General features: G+C 40.7%; 1 protein-coding gene across 2 annotated transcripts; it reads left to right on the plus strand.

Moving 5' to 3' along the window:
• Positions 1-206: 206 nt before the first annotated feature.
• Positions 207-20,963, plus strand: LOC139545813 (spindlin-Z-like). Of its 2 annotated transcripts, XM_071354023.1 has the most exons (7): positions 209-299; positions 885-945; positions 13,361-13,520; positions 17,818-17,866; positions 17,988-18,235; positions 19,864-20,097; positions 20,275-20,963. In XM_071354023.1, the coding sequence occupies exons 3-7, from the start codon at positions 13,469-13,471 to the stop codon at positions 20,472-20,474; spliced, it is 783 nt and encodes a 260-aa protein (XP_071210124.1). In that variant the 5' UTR covers positions 209-299; positions 885-945; positions 13,361-13,468; the 3' UTR covers positions 20,475-20,963. The 2 variants fall into 2 exon arrangements, with proteins under 2 accessions (XP_071210123.1, XP_071210124.1); XM_071354022.1 differs by lacking the exon at positions 885-945 and having other exon boundaries at positions 207-299.
• Positions 20,964-21,015: the final 52 nt, after the last annotated feature.

The following is a 21,015-nucleotide window of genomic DNA, read 5'->3' on the forward strand; positions in this document are numbered from 1 at the left end:
CACGGTGCAATAAATGATAGTACGCACACAAAAAACATTGTTGACAAAAATACTTTTAATTATTCCATGTATAGATAGTTGTGCATATTTTCCATCATTTTCAACCTAATTATTAATTTACTAAGTATACAGGACGGGGCTCTTATTCTGAAGGATTCCAAAAATCCATGACCCGGAACTACTTAATTATTCTTGCCTGCTTCACAGCGGTGGATTCGGTCATAGCTTTAGGGTTGCATGCAAACGGAGCTGGAGGAAATGCGAGAGGGGACCAATTAATTCGATTTACAATTCATTGGGTAAGCAACCCTCAAACGAATCACTCGATTGATAATGAAATGCATGGACTCAGACGACCACTAGTTTCCATGGGAGTTATGAGGGTGCATGGGACATTTGTGTATAAAACTGGTTTGTTGTTTGCATTTCGAATGCATGTCAGACAGACCATATACCTTCCCTTCCTTTGTTCGCTTGCGCCGTTTTTGTACACTGATGCGGGGTTTGTATGTACTGCTGGTTCAACATGGCTGACATTGTTAGGATCAAGTCAATCCACCTATTTGGCACTCAAGCGAATCAGTGCTTCAGGATGCACATGTGTTTACATATGCAACTGCAAGCAAAATAGTTCCTCCCTTTGACTTTTTATTTATTGTATAAATGGCAATCCTATACATTCTTGGGTCACTCCAGAGAATATTGAGTAGATTTACTTATCTATAACTGCTTTCCATGTCTGTTAAATAAAAGTATAGTTAGGTCGGGGGAAATGAGACAGATACACATTGTTTCAATGTTATCTGTAGGTAAATATTTTTTGAAAAAAACATGTATGAACTGGGTGGAGCTAATTCTAATCCAAATTGTGTATACATTTTCAGGAATTACAGCCTATTAGGCTAGTGGCAAGGCTCCCACATTTTCTTGTTACCCCTATCTGAGGTAAAATAAACCACGTTTATCTCATGTATAAAGTGGATGGTTGTGTGACATTTGTTTTTACTGTAAAAGTGGTTAAATTGATAGATATTGTGACACACACCCTTAACTCACAGTGCTAAATGATCCTGCCTGATAAAAAATACATACAGTAACACTTTTTATTTTATGTTGTGGCTATTGTAATCTGCTCTAAAGAAAACATCCCCCTAAACTCAAAAAGTGCAGAATAATGCCTGACTGAAGAGAATGGGCCACATAAACTCATGTAACCCAATATTGCAAGCTCTGATATTGCTCTAATTTGGAATAAAAGTAGTCACCTGTCAGCCCTACATACATAAACAAACAGCATTAGGCTGTCTGAATGCATCTTGGAAATATAGACCTGTAAACACACAGATACAATAGGTGGAAATATCTATAATATATATATTTATTTTGGGGGGGGTTTAATGTTCCTTAAAGACTTTTGTATCTTTTATCCCCTAGTATTTCAATTAAGTCATGGGGCCATCACATTATCTTTATATTTTGCCTCATTCAATATGCCATCCAAAATTATTATGTAGTTTACAACACTTATGACTATAAAGGCTGGTGTGAATCAATTTGATTCTGAATCCAATATGGCCAACATGATTACACTCCAACACCTTCACCTGCACGTAAGTAGCCCTTGTTCATTTTGTATGTGTTATTCTGTCTTTTAAAATGGTTTCATAAGGCTCTTGGTATATCTAACTATGAGTGGCACTGCCATGACTCTGTGTTTCAATAGCCGAAGCCAACTTCAATGTGTTTGTTTTAATCTCATTCACACACTTACAGCATATCAACAATGGGCAATTCTACAAAATATAATAACAAGCCTTTCATGACACAAGCACACAGTAGCGTAACCAAGTTACAGGAAAGCAACCATGATACCACACTCAGCTACTCTAGTAGTGTATATGTACAGCCCTCTTTTACCCACTAAAATTAAGTTTTGTAAGCTTGATCCAAAGTCTTTGAGGTCTCCAGGAAATGAGTGTGTTTTTAATAAAGGGAGAGGAGACAAAGTAGCTAGTTGTGGTTGTAGTTTTGGGGCCTGACCAGCTTACACAGCTAACTGGTCATTCTGGCCAAGCTGCAGCGGCAAGGGTGGTATCCTTCCTGTATCACTGGCGGGGTATTGGGGCTGTTGGGTGATCAGTTTCCATTTACACGGTTCGCTATAGGCAGTCAGCAGATGCAGCTTGCATACCAAAGAGACCCATTGACTAACTGGAATGTTATCGAAGCCTGAATGACACTGGGGATACTCCAGTAGTGGAATGGTTGGTTGTCTGGTTGTGAGGGAAAGCCTGTGAAAGGGCTGTCACAAACAGACTTGCCTTTAGATCTTTCCAATGCCTAATTGGCCTGTGTGTGGAGTTTCTTATGTTGAATGTGGCAAAAAGTCATGCTAATCAATACTGTCATGTATGCAGTCTGACGAGATTGTTTAACTTTTTAACTGGATAAATATAAAGAGATCTGCTTACCTGGTAGCCATCTTGAAGGTACTGGCAGATGTGTTGCTTCATTCAAAATCAAACTTTATTTAAAATTCTCAGTCCTTCAAAAATGTTGCGGAGGATGACATCAGTCATGGACACTTGATTTTTCCACTTTTTTCATTATTATACACGAATATTCAGTTAATAATTTTTCTGTCATTTGAAAACAACTATTAGAACATCAATTCTTTTTTCTCAGGATATTTAAATGTTACTCTGTTTAAATTACAACATAACATACATTCAGACAGAGCTGGACGCGTTGCGGTAATGAGAATTTCATCAGAAAATGCTGTAAAATACTAAAATAATTAATTCCTATGTTGAAATTACTCTTTGTGCAAGGTAGAGAACACATCTTTATTTTGTTATATTACTAAATGACATGTTTTATATTTAAAAGCATTACTGCCATGGCATTTTAATGGTTTCATGAGAATGACCCGTGAAGTGTCAGCGTTTTGGTTGCTTGCATGTCATACCTAAGTTTGCTTATCTTGCCAATGAAAAGTCATTAAAGTAGTTGGCAATGTCAGTGGGTTTTGATGAATGAGCCATCTGATTCAATGAATGGTGGAGCTGAAATGTCATTTTAAGGTGCTCTAAAGCTTTTTACTATCATTCTTTATATCAATAATTTTTGGTTTCATAGTATAGTTTCTTTTTATCTAGTTTAGTCACATGATTTCTTATTTGCAGTACGTTTGCCAATCAGTTGGGCTTTCAGACTTATTTGTCATACCTTTTGCCTCATCCCTCTCAACCATACAGTTTTTCAAATCTTCATCAATCCATGGGGATTAAACAGTTGTTAGGTTCTAAATAAAAATAGTAAAAACTACCAGGCAACTAGGACAAGTTCAAACCTAGTTTATTCACCCAATGGTTCAGACAGTTGAACAGACAACATATATGTTCCCACCAGAACAAGTATGTATTCCTCACTTTAGGTGATGTCTCCTCCTTTTCTCTAAACATTACATCTTTATTGCTAGGCAGGAAGTTTAAGTGTGGGTAATTAACTGTTCCTTCTCCCATAATGTGACCTGACCTCGGCCCCCATTCTTCACTAATCCACAGCTCTCCACCCTTATCAGTGACCACAACCATGTGATTGCCTATCCCTTACTCAGTAACATTCCCAAGCCCCTGGCTCATATCCAACCTTAATTGACCCCCATTCCCCCTACAGATAACCATTAACTTTTGGTGTAGCAAGTATTTCAAATTGCAACCCAACAACTGAAACCAGACTGTGGCCCTTCTCCTTTCCATAGGATACCTGATGTCTAACAATAACATGTTCTGACAGAATGTAAACGTTCAGAATTCCCCTCCCTTAGTGACTTGATTAGGGATATTTCAAGTTTATAGTCAGAACCCATCAGTTTTTACAGTCATTTTCTTAATGGGTGCGTGCTTATTATTAGCTGGAATAAGCAATTTCATAAATCTGTCAAGTGCAGCGTCTGGTTGTTCCAAATTAAACACCACAGACAAGCAAATATTCTTTACATCAACATATGAATCACTACAAAACTTATTGTATGACCTCTTATTCACTATATTATGCCCAGCCTTTGGAACTTTAGTTTTAGTTTTCCTAGATATGGCTACTATATTGTGATCACTACATCCTATGGATACTGCTTTAAAGCAAAATTCTGCAGCGTTAGTAAAGATGTGATCAATACATGTTGATGATTTAATTCCTGTGCTGTTTGTAACTGCCCTGATAGGTTGACTGACAACACCTTTGCTTGAGTGGGCAGCTTGATGAGAGCCAGTCTATTTAAATCACCCAGAAAATATACTTCTCTGATATCACATGCATTTCACACACATTATCCAGATACTGACTGTTTGCACTTGGTGCTCTATAGCAGCTTCCCACAAGAATGGGCTTTAGGTGAGGCAGATGAACCTGTAGCCAATTAAAACATTTCCCCCCAATGTCGGCACTAAGGCAGTTCCACAAAATACACAACATGAGCAGCATCAGATTAGCAAAAAATGAAATGGCACGTTATCTAAACAGGTTGTTGAATGGAAGCCTTTAGCCTAGTGTATTTACTTCACAAAAAGTCTGCATAAATTCAAAGCACACACATAATTGAGACTGCCAGGTTGCACATGCGCCCCGAATGCAGCTAACAAACCCTACAGGAAGCCTCTACAGTATAGCTTATAAAAGAATGTGTGCCTCTCTGACCTGTCTCTTCAGACAGTCACACATTTGATAGGTCAATGAACAATTCACTACATATGCATCTCTGTCATAGACATGAAGTCTTTTAACAATACAGAGAGACGTGAGGGAAAATGCTTTCTTCACCTGTCCTAGAACCTAGGATGTTTTCCTGTCCAGTCCCAATCTCACTAAAACCCAAAATCCTGACTCCCGTCTCACATGAAAATCCCAAACTTTATTCTGTAATATGTAGGTTGCATTATCAAAGCATGTCTCTCCCCTATGCATGTTAAGATACCTTGATATTTAAACTTTTTGCACTCTTCATCTCTCTGTTATTCATGAGCTGATCTGCTATCTGTAAAATCATCCATTCTATTTTGTCAAATATAGTATAGGAGAAGTTATTCTGTAATTCATTGGAGGTTCTCTAGCAAGCTTAGCAACTTTGGTCATTTTACTTTTGTCATTTGACTGCCGTTACAACATTTGTATAATTCAACAGTGCTATACTCTGGGTGCGTCCTGAGCGCGCTCAGTGTCGAGATGAAATGCGATGAATTAACTGAGGAACATGATAACTCTCGGGAATTTGTGAATGGCCGATTTGGCCATTCACAACAATGGCATTGGCGATCAAAGATAATTACTCTATCATTGCTATGGCTGTTACGGTGACCGTATTACCTCAACATCACACCGGCGGTAATGTCTACACACAATACCCCATAATGAAAAGCAAACAGGTTTTCAGGAATTTTTGCAAATGTATTAAAAATAAAAACATACCTTATTTTCTTGAGTATTCAGACCCTTTGCTATGCATCCTGTTTCCATTGATCATCCTAGATGTATCTACAACTTGATTGGAGTCCACCTGTGGTAAATTCAATTGATTGGACATGATTTGGAAAGGCACACACCTGTCTATGTAAGGTCCCACAGTTGACAGTGCATGTCAGAGCAAAAACCAAGCCATGATGTCAAAGGAATTGTCCGTAGAGCTCCGAGACATGATTGTGACGAGGGACAGATCTGGGGAAGGGTACCAAAACATTCCTGCAGCATTGAAGGTCCCCAAGAACAGTGGCCTCCAATATTCTTAAAGGGAAGAAGTTTGCAACCACCAAGACTCTTCCTAGAGCTGGCCGCCCGGCCAAACTGAGCAATCGGGGGAGAAGCGCCTTGGTCAGGGAGGTGACCAAGAACCCGATGGTCATGCTGACAGAGATCCAGAGTTCCTCTGTGGAGGTGGGATAACCTTCCAGAAGGACAACCATCTCTGCAGCACTCCACCAATCAGGCCTTTATGGTAGAGTGGCCAGATGGAAGCCCCTCACTCAGTAAAAAGGCACTGAGTTTGCCAAAAGGCACCTAAAGGACATGATTCTCTGGTCTGATGAAACCAAGATTGAACTCTTTGGCCTGAATGCCAAGCGTCACATCTGGAGGAAACCTGGCACCATCCCTACGGTGAAGCATGGTGGTTGCAGCAGCATGCTGTGGGGATGTTTTTCAGAGACACAGACTGGGAGACTGGTCAGGATCGAGGGAAAGATGAACAGAGCAAAGTACAGAGAGGTCCTTGATGAAAACCTGCTCCAGAGCGCTCAGGACCTCAGACTGGGGCGACGGTTCACCTTCCAACAGGACAACAACCTTAAGCACACAGCCAATACAACACAGGAGTGACTACAGGACAAGTCTCAATGTCCGGACTTGAACCCGATCAAACATCTCTGGTGAGACCTGAAAATAGCTGTGCAGTGACGCTCCCCATCCAACCTGACAGAGCTTGAGGATCTGCAGAGAAGGATGGGAGAAACTCCCCAAAATACAGGTGTGCCAAGCTTGTAGCGTCATACCCAAGAAGACTAAGCTGTAATCGCTTCCAAAGGTGCTTTAACAGAAGTACTGAGTGAAGGGTCTGAATACTTATGTAAATGTGATATTTACATGGCTTTTTTTTTATACATTTACAACCATGTCTAAAAACCAGTTTTTGCTTTGTCATTTTGGGGTATTGTATGTAGATTGATGAAGGGGAAAACGATTGAATCAATTTTAGAATAAGGCTGTAACGTAACAATGTGGAAAAAGTCAAGGGGTCTGAATACTTTCCGAATGCACTGTGTAGCCCAACATTTGTATTACAACTAAAGTAACTTTAATAACTCTAAGCATAAAAGTACCTATTTCTTTGTTAACCGCTCAACACAGAATAGCCTCATGTGCGCACTCCCTCAAATCGTTTGGAGAAAATATATGTTCTATTTTATTCAGCTATGTTCAATTGTATTCTTCATACTATAAATTAATATAATGCAATGTACATTTGAAGATCCCTGGGCTTTGATAAACAGTAAAAGGGTTGCAGATGTGGAGCTGATCAAACATGGCACACAAAGACCACTTCCTCACAGTCAATCCCCAGCAACAATAAACGATCACATACAGCAAGTTTTAGGGGCCGTTCCACCTCAAAAAGCACAAGAGAATTTCGACACCCACCATCTCAGATTGTTCTGACACTGTTTCTGTTAGAAATAGTTAAGATTAGCATTCCTGCAACATTTTGTTGAAATATAATTTGGTCTCTGAGAAGTTAAGCTAATTAATTGCACCCAAACTGGTCATCATACAGGCCTAATATTGAATAAATATAGAACCTAACATCCGATTTGCACCCAACTTTTTTTCTAACAATAATCAGGTTTCTATCACAGGAGGTTGGTTGCACCTTATTTGGGGAGAACAGGCTCGTGGTAATTACTGGAGCGGAATTAGTGGAATGGTAACAAATGCATCAAACACGTGGTTTCCAGGTGTTTGTTGCCATTCCATTTGCTCTGTTCCATTATGGTGATTATTATGAGCCGTTCTTCCCTCAGCAGCCCTCTGGTTACCGTCCAACCTTTTTTATGCTCGTAAAATACAAAAATGTCATGACAAGCCTGATGGAAACAGAACATTTGTCGGTAAACTTTCAAACGTCGACAAAACAAAATACTCTAGGGTGTGATCTTTTTGTGTCAGTAAAATTAATTATGCAAGAATGTCGGTGGAAACGCTTTTAAGCGCAAATTGATATAACAACCATCATATTGAAGTGAACTTGGAGTCACGCAATGACATTTTGGGTGGTCCTCCCACTACGACTCGTCGGGAAACCATGCAGTTTATTAGGCTACAGATGAAATGCGTTATGATGAACTTCACATGGTGGTGAAAGTGCATGGTGATGAGCTTGATGCTCCTTTCCAATAAATATCGAGGGTCTTATTCTGGTGACATGATCATCAATGCTTGGCTGCCGTTTGTTCATAATAATCTCATGTAGGCCAGGGGTTTCAAATGAATTCCATGGAGGGCCTAGTGTCAGCTGTTTTTTTTCTTCAAATAAGATCTAGACAACGAGGTGAGGAGAGTTCCGTACTAATCAGTGACCTTAATTCATCAATCAAGTACAAGGGAGGAGTGGAAACCCGCAGACAACTCGGCCCTCTATGGAATGAGTTTAACACCTGTGATATAGGCTATACCTGCATTGTATCTGCAAGCTGTTGGCAAGAGCGCAGGTGCTAATACTAGAGTGGGCACACTCGCTATATACCGCAATATTTTTTTGTGAGAAAACCATCAGAGTTGAAAATGCGGTGGAAACCCATTTAACTTGTATTCTTTTCGATACATGGGAATTTAACCGCAAAATTAATTTTTATGTGCACTACGTCATCACGCACACAGCCTTTTATCCACAAGGCAGTTTTATGACAACAATGTTTAAATGCAAATCTTTACATCTTTGCATGAAAATCTGTCGCCAATTGGATGGAAACCTAGATAATGAGTTGACATGAGGAATCCGAAGAAATTGTCAAAAGCATGCCACGGACCCAACACATCCCACCCCACAACTAATATATAGTATCATTTCTCTGTCTGACAAGTCGTATGTAGCTGTGGCTCAGAGTATTGTTTATTCATCCTATGTAATGTATTTCCAGTGAATTTGGTTGTTTTTTTCCCCCTCATGTTCAGAGAAATTAGTAATTGAAGTGGTTACATTTATGTCCAATTCTACATCCTGATATTACCAAGTTCTGAGCACTACATGGTGCTGTTTCAGTAGATTTTTTTTTTAAAGAACCCCCCCACCCATTGGATTTGTGCATTTAAAACATTGGCCAGGTAAACAACCAATGCATGGGTTACTGTCATATCTTGTCCATAAACTGCTAACAGGGTAAGGAAACCAATATGGGATTTGGTGAACTATCCCTTTAACATTGGGGGTAGGGGGTGTAATCTTTAAAAAATAAATAACATAGTAGGAAGAGCACTATCTAGTGGTCAGAACCTGGTAATCACAGTATGTAGGATGGGATGTGAAATGAAATTAACAATTTCTCTGAAAAGATGGGAAAAAAAACACCAAATTTACTGATAATACATAACATAGGAGGAAGAAACCATACTCAGAGCTGCAGCTCCATACTACTTATTAGACATTAGAGAACTGATTGATACTGTATACTCATTCTTAGAATGGGATGGGGGGTCCATAGGTGGCTTTTGACTATTACTTTGGATTCCTCATGTCTTACACATTAGTAAAAAAAAATATTAAAAAGTTGGTCCAAATTGGATGTTAGGTACTATATTTATTGAATGTTATATGAATCCTATAAATTAAAATGGTATATTTCGGTGCAATCAATTAGCTTAATTTCTCAAAGCTCAAATTATATTTCAACCAAAAAATGTTACAGGAATGCTTATCTTATCTAACTACAGAAATTACTTCAGAACAATTTGAGTGGGTGTCATGGCTTGCTGAAATGACATGGAACGATCTTATCAGGATGTTGGGATTATTGCATTGTAACTGTATGCATTTTTGTCAGGCAGGACCATACAGCACTGAATGAGAAAATTTTACTTTGAAAGTTGTATATTGAACTGCTACCAAAAAGTAAAGTTTACGTTCATCATAAATATTCCTAGTTAATATTTCCGACTGTTGTATCTATGTGTTTACAGGTCTATTTCCAAGATGCAAATAAAATGTTATTCGTCACATGCTTCATAAAAGAACGGGTATAAGACCAACAGTGAAATGCTTATTTAAGGGCCCTTCTGAACAATGTACAGAAATAATAAAGTAATAACGCTTAATGAACGATATATATATCGGGGCTATATACATGGGGTAGCACTACCGAGTTGGAGAGATTTGAGGTAGATATGTGCAGTTGAAGTCGGAAGTTTACATACACTCATACAGTCATTAACTCGTTTTTCAACCACTCCACAAATTTCTTGTTAACAAACTATAGTTTCCAACAATTGTTTACAGACAGATTATTTCACTTATAATTCACTGTATCACACTTCCATTGGGTTAGAACTTTACATACACTAAGTTGACTGTGCCTGTAAACAGTTTGGAAAATTCCAGAAAATTAGAAGCTTCTGATTCTCTCGTTAACAGTGTTGACAAGGACAATGCTGGAGATCACTTTGTCATGCTGATTGAGTTCGAATAACAGACTGGAAGCTTCAAAAAGAGGGTGGTGCTTGGAATCATTGTTCTTCCTCTGTCAACCATGGTTGCCTATAGGGAAACACGTGCCATCATCATTGCTTTGCACAAAAAGGGCTTCACAGGCAAGGATATTGCTGCCAGTAAGATTGCACCTAAATCAACCATTTATCGGGTCATCAAGAACTTCAAGGAGAGCGGTTCAATTGTTGTGAAGAAGGCTTCAGGGCGCCCAAGAAAGTCCAGCAAGCGCCAGGACCATCTCCTAAAGTTGATTCAGCTGCGGGATCGGGGCACCACCAGTACAGAGCTTGCTCAGGAATGGCAGCAGGCAGGTGTGAGTGCATCTGCACGCACAGTGAGGCAAAGACTTTTGGAGGATGGCCTGGTGTCAAGAAGGGCAGCAAAGAAGCCACTTCTCTCCAGGAAAAACATCAGGGACAGACTGATATTCTGCAAAAGGTACAGGGATTGGACTGCTGAGGAATGGGTTAGTCATTTTCTCTGATGAATCCCCTTTCCGATTGTTTGGGGAATCCGGAAAAAAGCTTGTCCGGAGAAGACAAGGTGAGCGCTACCATCAGTCCTGTGTCATGCCAACAGTAAAGCATCCTGAGGCCATTCATTTGTGGGGTTGCTTCTCAGCCAAGGGCTCACTCACAATTTTGCCTAAGAACACAGCCATGAATAAAGAATGGTACCAACACATCCTCCGAGAGCAACTTCTCCCAACCATCCAGGAACAGTTTGGTGACGAACAATGCCTTTTCCAGCATGATGAGCACTTTGCCATAAGGCAAAAGTGATAACTAAGTGGCTCGGGGAATAAAATATTGATATTTTGATTCCATGGCCAAGAAACTCCCCAGACCTTAATCCCATTGAGAACTTGTGGTCAATCCTCAAGAGGCCGGTGGACAAACAAAACCCCACAATTTCTGACAAATTCCAAGCATTGATTATGCAAGAATGGGCTGCCATCTGTCAGGATGTGGCCCAGAAGTGAATTGACAGCATGCCAGGGCGGATTGCAGAGGTCTTGAAAAAGAAGGGTCAACACTGCAAATATTGACTCTTTGCATCAACTTAATGTAATTGTCAATAAAAGCCTTTGACCCTTATGAAATGCTTGTAATTATACTTCAGTACTCCATAGTAACATCTGACAAAAATATCTAAAGACACTGAAGCAGCAAACTTTGTGAAAATTAATATTTGTGTCATTCTCAAAACTTTTGGCCACGACTGTACACCTGCATTGCTTGCTGTTTGGGGTTTTAGGCTGGGTTTCTGTACAGCACTTTGAGATATCAGCTGATCTAAGAAGGGCTATATAAATACATTTGATTTTATGTTTCTCTGAGTCGTGGCTGGGCATGGATAATATACATCTTGCTGTTTTTTTTAATGCGTTGTCAAAACCGTACGCCAGCGTTGGGTAAGGTTAGGGGGAGGGATGTGTCTCTTTGTTAACAACAAATGCTCAATCTCTAATATTAAGGAAGTCTCGAGGTTCTTCTCTCCTGCGTTTAGAATTCTTCATGATTAGCTGTAGAGCATACTATTTACCAATAGATTTTTCATCTATATTTTTAGTAGCAGTCTATTTACCACCACAAACCGATGCTGGCACTAAGACAACACTCAACGAGCTGTATTAGGCCATAAGCAAACAAGAAAATACTCTCAGGGAAACTGAAATCCATTTTACCTAATTTCTACTAGCATGTCATCTGCGCAACCAGAGGACCTTTACTCCACACACAGAAACACATACAAAGCTCGCCCTCTATTTGGCAAATCTGACTAACTCTATCCTCCTGATTTCTGTTTACAAGCAAAAACTCAAACGGGAAGTATTTGAACAGGAAGTACCAATAATGAAGTGGTCCGATGAAGCAGATGCTAGGCTACAGGACTGTTTTGGTATCAAAGACTGGAATATGTTCCGGGATTCATCCAATGTCATTAAGGAGTTTACAACATCAGTCACTGGCTTCGTTAAAAAGTGCATTTACGTCGCCACATTGCCCATATGTACATATTCTATCCAGAAACAATGGATTACAAGCAACAGCCGCACTGAGCTGAAGGATGGAGCTGCCGCTTTCAAGGAGTGGGTCACTAATCCGGATGCTTATCCACACTGCCCTCTCCCACCTGGACAAGAGGAACACCTATGTGAGATTGCTGTTCATTGACTACAGCTCAGCGTTCAACACCATAGTGTCCTCCAAGCTCATCACTAAGCTAAGGACCCTGCATCACTGCTTGGTATGGCAACTGCTTGGCATCCAGCCGCAGAGGGTAGTGCATACGGCCCAGTACATCACTGGGGCCGAACTCCTTGCCATCCAGGACCTCTATACCAGGCTGTGTCAGAGGAAGGCCCTAAAAATTGCCACCCAAGACATCAACTGTAATTTTTGTTACCGCACGGCAAGTGGTACTGATGCACCAAGACTGTAATCAACAGGACTCTAAACAGCTTCTACCCCCAAGCCATAAGATGCTAAATAGTTAGCCCGGGTAGCTATTTGGTTAACTATTTAACTATCTGCATTGACCCCTTTTGCACAAACTTTTTTGACTCATCACATACTCTGCTGCTACTGTTTATCTATTTCGTTGCTTAGTCACTTTATTCCTAGTTATATGTACAAATCTACCTCGATTACCTTGTACCACTCCACATCGACTCAGGACTGGTACCCCGTGTACATAGCCAAGTTATAATTTCTTATTGTCTATGTATTATTACTTTTATTACATGTTATTACTTATCTATTTTATCTCTGCATTGTTGGGAAAGGCCCGTAAATATTTTACTGTTAGTCTATACCTGTTGTTTACGACACATTTGACAAAACAGTTTGATTTGAAAGCCCTTAAGTAAGCCTGCAACAAAAATGATTTACTGTTCTGCCGTTGTTTTTAGGCAGCTAAACTATATGATTGTGTAATTGCTGAAGGATATGTCTATAGTAAACATGAGTCAGCATGACTGACTGTGTTCATAACAGTTAAATTTGGAGATAATTGCTAATGAATGCATTTTCTACCCCAAAGTCATTCATCATAATGTTGCAGAGTTTCTCTTCTGTGCCCCATGTTTAACACATGTTCATTTTTCAACAGTCTGTTTTCCTGCACTGGATGGGAGTGTCCCTCTCTCTCCTGATTCCCTAGTAGATACATTGTCACTCTATAGTCTGGCAGCCTGGCTGCTCACCTACATGTATATCAATGAAAACCCCATTTGGAAAGACACCAGGCCAGCGCCCCAGAGCTGATGGGGGTGAGAGAAACTCACGGCTTGTGTACATGAATGTAGCCGAAACGTTACTACTAAACCATATGTTTTTTTTAAGATATAAGTATGATACAGTGCCTGCCTTCAGAAAGTATTCACACCCCTTTACTTTTTCAACATTTTGTTCTGTTACAGCCTGAATTTAAAATTGATTACATTTAGATTTTTTGTCAATGCTCTACACACAATACCCCATAATGTCAAAGTGGAATTATGTTTTTAGAAATGTTTACAAATTAATTAAAAAATGTAAGCTGAAATGCCTTGAGAAATTTAAGTATTCAACCCCATGTTCACAAAAAAATGTGCTTAACAAGTCACATAAGTTGCATTGACTCACTCTGTGTGCAATAATAATGTTAAACATGATCTTTGAATGACCTCATCTCTGTACCCAACACATACAATTATCTTTAAGGTCCCTTAGCGGTGAATTTCAAACAGATTCAACCACAAAGACCAGGGAGGTTTTCCAAGGCTTTGCAAATAAGGGCACCTTTTGTTAGATGGGTAAAAAAAACCATTTAATATCCCTTTGAGCATGGTGAAGTTATTAATTACACTTTGGATGGTATATTAATACACCCAGTCACTACAAAGATATAGGCGTCCTTCCTAACGCAATTGCCGAAGAGGAAGGAAACTGCTCAGGGATTTCAGCATTAGGCCAATGGTTACTTTAAAACAGAGTTTAATTGCGGTGATATGCGAAAACTGAGGATGGATCAACAACATTGTAGTACTCCACAATACTAACCTAATTGACAGAGTGAAAAGAAGGAAGCCTGTACAGGATAAAAATATTCCAAAACATGCATCATGTTTGCAACAAGGCACTGAAGTAATACTGCAAAATATGTGGCAAAGCAATATATTTTTTGTCCTGAATACAAAGTGTAATGTTTGGGGTAAATACAACACATTACCGAGTACCACTCTCCATATTTTGGTGGCTGGTATGCTTGTAATCGTTCAGGACTGGAGAGTTTATATGGCCGAGTTACAATTTTGACTTAAATCTGCTTGAAAATCTATGGCAAGACTCAGGGCTGTGAATACTTATGTAAATGAGATTTACAGTTGAAGTCGGAAGTTTACATACACTTAGGTTGGAGTCATTAAAACTCGTTTTTCAACAACTCCACAAATTTCTTGTTAAAAAAATTATAATTTTGGCAAGTCGGTTAGGACATCTACTTTGTGCATGACAAGTCATTTTTCCGACAGATTATTTCACTTTTAATTCACTGTATCACACTTCCAGTGGGTCAGAAGTTTACATACACTAAGTTGACTGTGCCTTTTAAACAGCTTGGAAAATTCCAGAAAATTATGTCAAGGCTTTAGCATCTTCTGATAGCCTAATTGACATCATTTGAGTCAATTGGAGGTGTACCTGTGGATGTATTTCAAGGCCTACCTTCTAACGCAGTGCCTCTTTGCTTGACATCATGAAAAAATCAAAAGAAATCAGCCAAGACCTCAGAAAAATTATTGTAGACCTCCACAAGTCTGGTTCATCCTTGGGAGCAATTTCCAAATGCCTGACGGTACCACGTTCATCTGTACAAACAACAGTACGCAAGTATAAACACCATGGGACAGCACAGCCGTCATACCGCTCAGGAAGGAGACGCGTTCTGTCTCCTAGAGATGAACGTACTTAGGTGCGAAAAGTGCAAATAAATGCCAGAACAACAGCAAAGGAACTTGTGAAGATGTTGGAGGAAACGGGAACAGAAGTATTTTTTTTATTTTTTATTTTTTTTCACCTTTATTTAACCAGGTAGGCTAGTTGAGAACAAGTTCTCATTTGCAACTGCGACCTGGCCAAGATAAAGCATAGCAGTGTGAACAGACAACACAGAGTTACACATGGAGTAAACAATAAACAAGTCAATAACATGGTAGAAAAAAAGAGAATCTATATACAATGTGTGCAAAAGGCATGAGGTAGGCAATAAATCGAATAATTACAATTTAGCAGATTAACACTGGAGTGATAAATCATCAGATGATCATGTGCAAGAAGAGATACTGGTGTGCAAAAGAGCAGAAAAGTAAATAAATAAAAGCAGTATGGGGGGTGAGGTAGGTAAATTGGGTGGGTAGTTTACAGATGGACTATGTACAGCTGCAGCGATCGGTTAGCTGCTCGGATAGCAGATTTTTAAAGTTGTTGAGGGAGATAAAAGTCTCCAACTTCAGAGATTTTTGCAATTCGTTCCAGTCGCAGGCAGCAGAGAACTGGAAGGAAAGGCGTCCAAATGAGGTTTTGGCTTTAGGGATGATCAGTGAGATACACCTGCTGGAGCGCGTGTTGCGGGTGGGTGTAGCCATCGTGACCAGTGAACTGAGATAAGGCGGCACTTTACCTAGCATAGCCTTGTAGATGACCTGGAGCCAGTGGGTCTGACGACGAACATGTAGCGAGGGCCAGCCGACTAGGGCATACAGGTCGCAGTGGTGGGTCGTATAAGGTGCTTTAGTAACAAAACGAATGGCACTGTGATAAACTGCATCCAGTTTGCTGAGTAGAGTATTGGAAGCTATTTTGTAGATGACATCGCCGAAGTCGAGGATCGGTAGGATAGTCAGTTTTACTAGGGTAAGTTTGGCGGCGTGAGTGAAGGAGGCTTTGTTACGGAATAGAAAGCCGATTCTTGCTTTGATTTTGGATTGGAGATGTTTGATATGAGTCTGGAAGGAGAGTTTGCAGTCTAGCCAGACACCTAGGTACTTATAGATGTCCACATATTCTAGGTCGGAACCGTCCAGGGTGGTGATGCTAGTCGGGCGTGCGGGTGCAGGCAGCGAATGGTTGAAAAGCATGCATTTGGTTTTACTAGCGTTTAAGAGCAGTTGGAGGCCACGGAAGGAGTGTTGTATGGCATTGAAGCTCGTTTGGAGGTTAGATAGCACAGTGTCCAAGGAAGGGCCGGAAGTATATAGAATGGTGTCGTCTGCGTAGAGGTGGATCAGGGAATCGCCCGCAGCAAGAGCAACATCATTGATGTATACAGAGAAAAGAGTCGGCCCGAGAATTGAACCCTGTGGTACCCCCATAGAGACTGCCAGAGGACCGGACAACATGCCCTCCGATTTGACACACTGAACTCTGTCTGCAAAGTAGTTGGTAACAGAAGTATCTAAATCCACAGTAAAACGAGTCCTATATTGACATAACCTGAAAGGCCACTCAGCAAGGAAGAAGCCACTGCTCCAAAACCGCCATATAAAAGCCAGACTACGGTTTGCAACTGCACATGGGGACAAAGATTGTACTTTTGGGAGAAATGTCCTCTGGTCTGATGAAACAAAAATAGAACTGTTTGGACATAATCACCATCGTTATGTTTGGAGGAAAAGGGGGGGGGGGCGTTTGCAAGCCGAAAAACACCATCCCAACCGTGAAGCACGGGGGTGGCAGCATCATATTGTGGGGGTGCTTTGCTGCAGGAGGGACTGGTGCACTTCACAAAATAGATGGCATCACGAGGAAAGAAAATTGTGGATATATTGAAGCAACATCTCAAGACATCAGTCAGGAAGTTAAAGCTTGGTCGCAAATGGGTCTTCCAAATGGACAATGACCCCAAGCATACTTCCAAAGTTGTGGCAAAATGGCTTAAGGACAACAAAGTCAAGGTATTGGAGTGGCCATCACAAAGCCCTGACCTCAATCCCATAGAAGAATTGTGGGCAGAACTGAATAAGCGTGTGCGAGCAAGGAGGCCTACAATCTTGACTGTGTTACACCAGCTCTGTCAGGGGGAATTGGCAAAAATTTACCCAACTTATTGTTAAACAATTTAAAGGCAATGCTACCAAATACTAATTGAGTGTATTTAAACTTCTGACCCACTTGAAATGTGATGAAGAAAAAAAAAGCTGAAATAAATCATTCTCAATTATTATTATTCTGACATTTCACATTCTTAAAATAAATTGGTGATCCTAACTAACCTAAGACAGGGAATTTTTACTAGGATTAAATGTCAGAAATTGTAAAACTTAGTTTAAATGTATTTGGCTAAGGTGTATGTAGACTTCCGACAACTGTATGTATTTCATTTTCAATACATTTCTCAATTTCAAAAAACATGTTTACACTTTGTCATAATGGGTATTTAGGGAAAAAAAAAATATTTAATACATTTAGAATTCAGGCTGTAACAACAAAGTGTGGAATAAGTCAAGAGGTATGAATACTTTCTGTAGGCTGATTTATTCTTGTAATTTTGGGGAGATATTTCATGCACATGTTTGTTTGTCATTTTAGGGAATACTGGGGTATCTGCAAATCTGATCAAGAAGAAAAATTCCCACAAGTAAGTTCTCATTGTGTAGATACAGCATAAGACCAAAAGCAGGTTGTCTTCCAAACAGACAGATGTGTGGATATATTGATTTGACATTACGTACCTCCTCCTCATATTGGGATCTCTATAGGAAGCAGAAGAATGTTGGTCCAAGCAAGCCTATTGCCCAACCCAGACGAAACATAGTGGGTTGCAGGATAACGCACCAGTGGAAGGAAGATACCAAGGTTTCCCAGTGGAAAGGAACAGTTCTCGATCAAGTCCCTGTCAACCCATCTCTCTACCTGATCAAGTATGATGGATTTGACTGCATCTATGGACTTGAGCTTCACAAAGATGAGAGGGTGCAAGGCCTGGAGGTTTTACCAGACCGAGTTGGTAGGTATTGTGAAGACATGACAAAAGTCGGCCTTGCTCTACCATAAGCATATTACATTTGTCTGTATAGTATGAGTATGTTAGAACCAATGCACTCGTGCTAGATGTGTTTTTGATCATGCATACCTTATAAACTCTGCAAAAAAAGAAATGTCCTCTCACTGTCAACTGCGTTTATTTTCAGCAAACTTAACATGTGTAAATATTTGTATGAAGATAACAAAATTCAACACGTGAGACATAAACTGAACAAGTTCCACAGACATGTGACTAACAGAAATGGAATAATGTGTCCCTGAACAGGGGGGGGGGGGTCAAAATCAAAAGTAACAGTCAGTATCTGGTGTGGCCACCAGCTGCATTAAGTACTGCAGTACATCTCCTCTTCATGGACTGCACCAGATTTGCCAGTTCTTGCTGAGAGATATTACCCCACTCTTCCACCAAGGCACTTGCGGGTTCCCGGACATTTCTGGGGGGAATGTCCCTAGCCCTCACCCTCCGATCCAACAGTTCCCAGACGTGCTCAATAGGATTGAGATCTGGGCTCTTCGCTGGCCTAGGCAGAACACTGACATTCCTGTCTTGCAGGAAATCACGCACAGAGCGAGCAGTATGGCTGGTGGCATTGTCATGCTGAAGCGTCATGTCAGGAAGAGCCTGCAGGAAGGGTACCACATGAGGGAGGAGGATGTCTACCCTGTAACGCACCACGTTGAGATTGCCTGCAATGACAACAAGCTCAGTCCGATGATGCTGTGACACACCGCCCCAGACCATGACGGACCCTCCACCTCCAAATCGATCCCGCTCCAGAGTACAGGCCTCGGTGTAACGCTCATTCCTTCGGCGATAAACGCAAATCTGACCAAACCGCGACTCGTCAGTGAAGAGCACTTTTTCCCAGTCCAGCGACGGTGAGTTTGTGCCCATAGGCGACGTTGTTGCCGGTGAGGACTTGCCTTACAACAGGCCTACAAGCCCTCAGTCCAGCCTCTCTCAGCCTATTGTGGGCAGTCTAAGCACTGATGGAGTGATTGTGCGTTCCTGGTGTAACTCGGCAGTTGTTGTTGCCATCCTGTACCTGTCCTGCAGGTGTTGTTACACATGGTCTGCCACTGCGAGGACGATCAGCTGTCCGTCCTGTCTCCCTGTGTCACTGTCTTAGAGTACAGTACGAACATTGCAATTTGTTCGCCTGGCCACATCTGCAGTCCTCATGCCTCCTTGCAGCATGCCTGAGGCACGTTCACGCATATGAGCAGGGACACTGGACATCTTTCTTTTGGTGTTTTTCAGAGTCAGTAGAAAGGCCTCTCTAGTGTCCTAAGTTTTCATAACTGTGACCTTAATTGCCTACCGTCTGTAAGCTGTTAGTGTCTTAACGACCGTTCCACAGGTGCATGTTCATTAATTGTTTATGGTTCATTGAACAAGCATGGGAAACAGTGTTTAAACACTTTACAATGAAGATCTGTGAAGTTATTTGGATTTTTACAAATTATCTTTGAAAGACAGGGTCCTGAAAAGGGGACGTTTTTTTTGTTGCTTAGTTTGTTACAAATTACTTTACATGTCTTTTCATAGCCATATTTGCTATTCATTTGAAACTGCTCTCTGTAATGCAGCTCCAGCTCGCGTCAGTGATGCACAGCTAGCAGAAACCATGATAGGCAAAGCAGTGGAGCACATGTTTGAGCAAGATGAAGGACCAAAGGAGGAGTGGAGGGGCATGGTGCTAGCACGGGCTCCCATTATGAACACATGGTTCTACATTACTTACGAAAAGGACCCTGTTTTGTACATGTACCAGCTCTTGGATGACTACAAAGAGGGGGATCTCCGGATAATGCCTGATTCAAGTGAGTCCATCAGAAATTATATTTAGTGTTAACACTGTAGGCGTTGTTTAATGTCTCTATCACTCTTTCTTTAAAAACATGTAATTCTAATTTGTATTACGGTAGATACAATCATACTACATAAATGTAGTCAACAAATTATCTCACTAAAGCTGGTAATATTCTATGCTTTTGCAGATGACTCGACCCCAACCGAGAGAGAGCCTGGAGAAGTGGTGGATAGCCTTGTTGGCAAACAAGTGGAATATGCCAAAGAGGATGGCGGCAAAAGGACAGGCATGGTTATCCATCAGGTTGATGCCAAACCCTCTGTGTATTTCATCAAGTTTGATGACGACTTTCACATCTACGTCTACGATTTAGTAAAAACGTCTTAGGATAATTGAGAAAATCATTGATTCACAGACCGTGGCAAATGGTTTCAGGATTTCTTTGAGACATCAATTTCCAGTTAAATGGACAATTCCTTCACATGCTACGAATGTGAAACTTGTCATTTCCTGTGTCACTGCTTCCAATGCGAAAGCTTTTAGTGTACTTTGTCTGAAGTCCACTTTTGTTTGAAAAGAAGAGACCTCTGCAGAATTCACCATGTCTGAACATTTACTCTGTTCAATTGGGCCAGACACCAGGAGCCTAATCAGTTTTTTTTTTTTTTTGTTCATGTCTATGATGCTGTAAATGAATTCTTGTGAGGTTCTCGTAACATGTTTCCACCACTTTTGTTAACTTGTGGGTTTAACATCCTCAGAATTTAGCATGCATCAGTCCAACAGCTGTGGTCCTTTGTAGCTCAGTTGGTAGAGCATGGCACTTGTAACGCCAGGGTAGTGGATTCGATTCCCCCATCCATATGTAAAATGTATGCACGCGTGACTGTAAGTCGCTTTGGATACAAGCGTCGGCTAAATGGCATAT

The sequence above is a fragment of the Salvelinus alpinus genome, chromosome 19, assembly GCF_045679555.1.
Source record: "Salvelinus alpinus chromosome 19, SLU_Salpinus.1, whole genome shotgun sequence".
Taxonomy (NCBI): domain Eukaryota; kingdom Metazoa; phylum Chordata; class Actinopteri; order Salmoniformes; family Salmonidae; genus Salvelinus; species Salvelinus alpinus.

What these genes read in the sequence shown, in the direction of transcription:
- LOC139545813 (XM_071354022.1), top strand. Translation starts at nt 13,469, where the DNA reads ATGAAAACCCCATTTGGAAAGACACCAGGCCAGCGCCCCAGAGCTGAT. An exon ending in GCGCCCCAGAGCTGATGGGG is followed by an intron (nt 13,521 to 17,817) that starts GTGAGAGAAACT and finishes TTGTCATTTTAG; the next exon opens with GGAATACTGGGGTATCTGCA. An exon ending in AAGAAGAAAAATTCCCACAA is followed by an intron (nt 17,867 to 17,987) that starts GTAAGTTCTCAT and finishes GGATCTCTATAG; the next exon opens with GAAGCAGAAGAATGTTGGTC.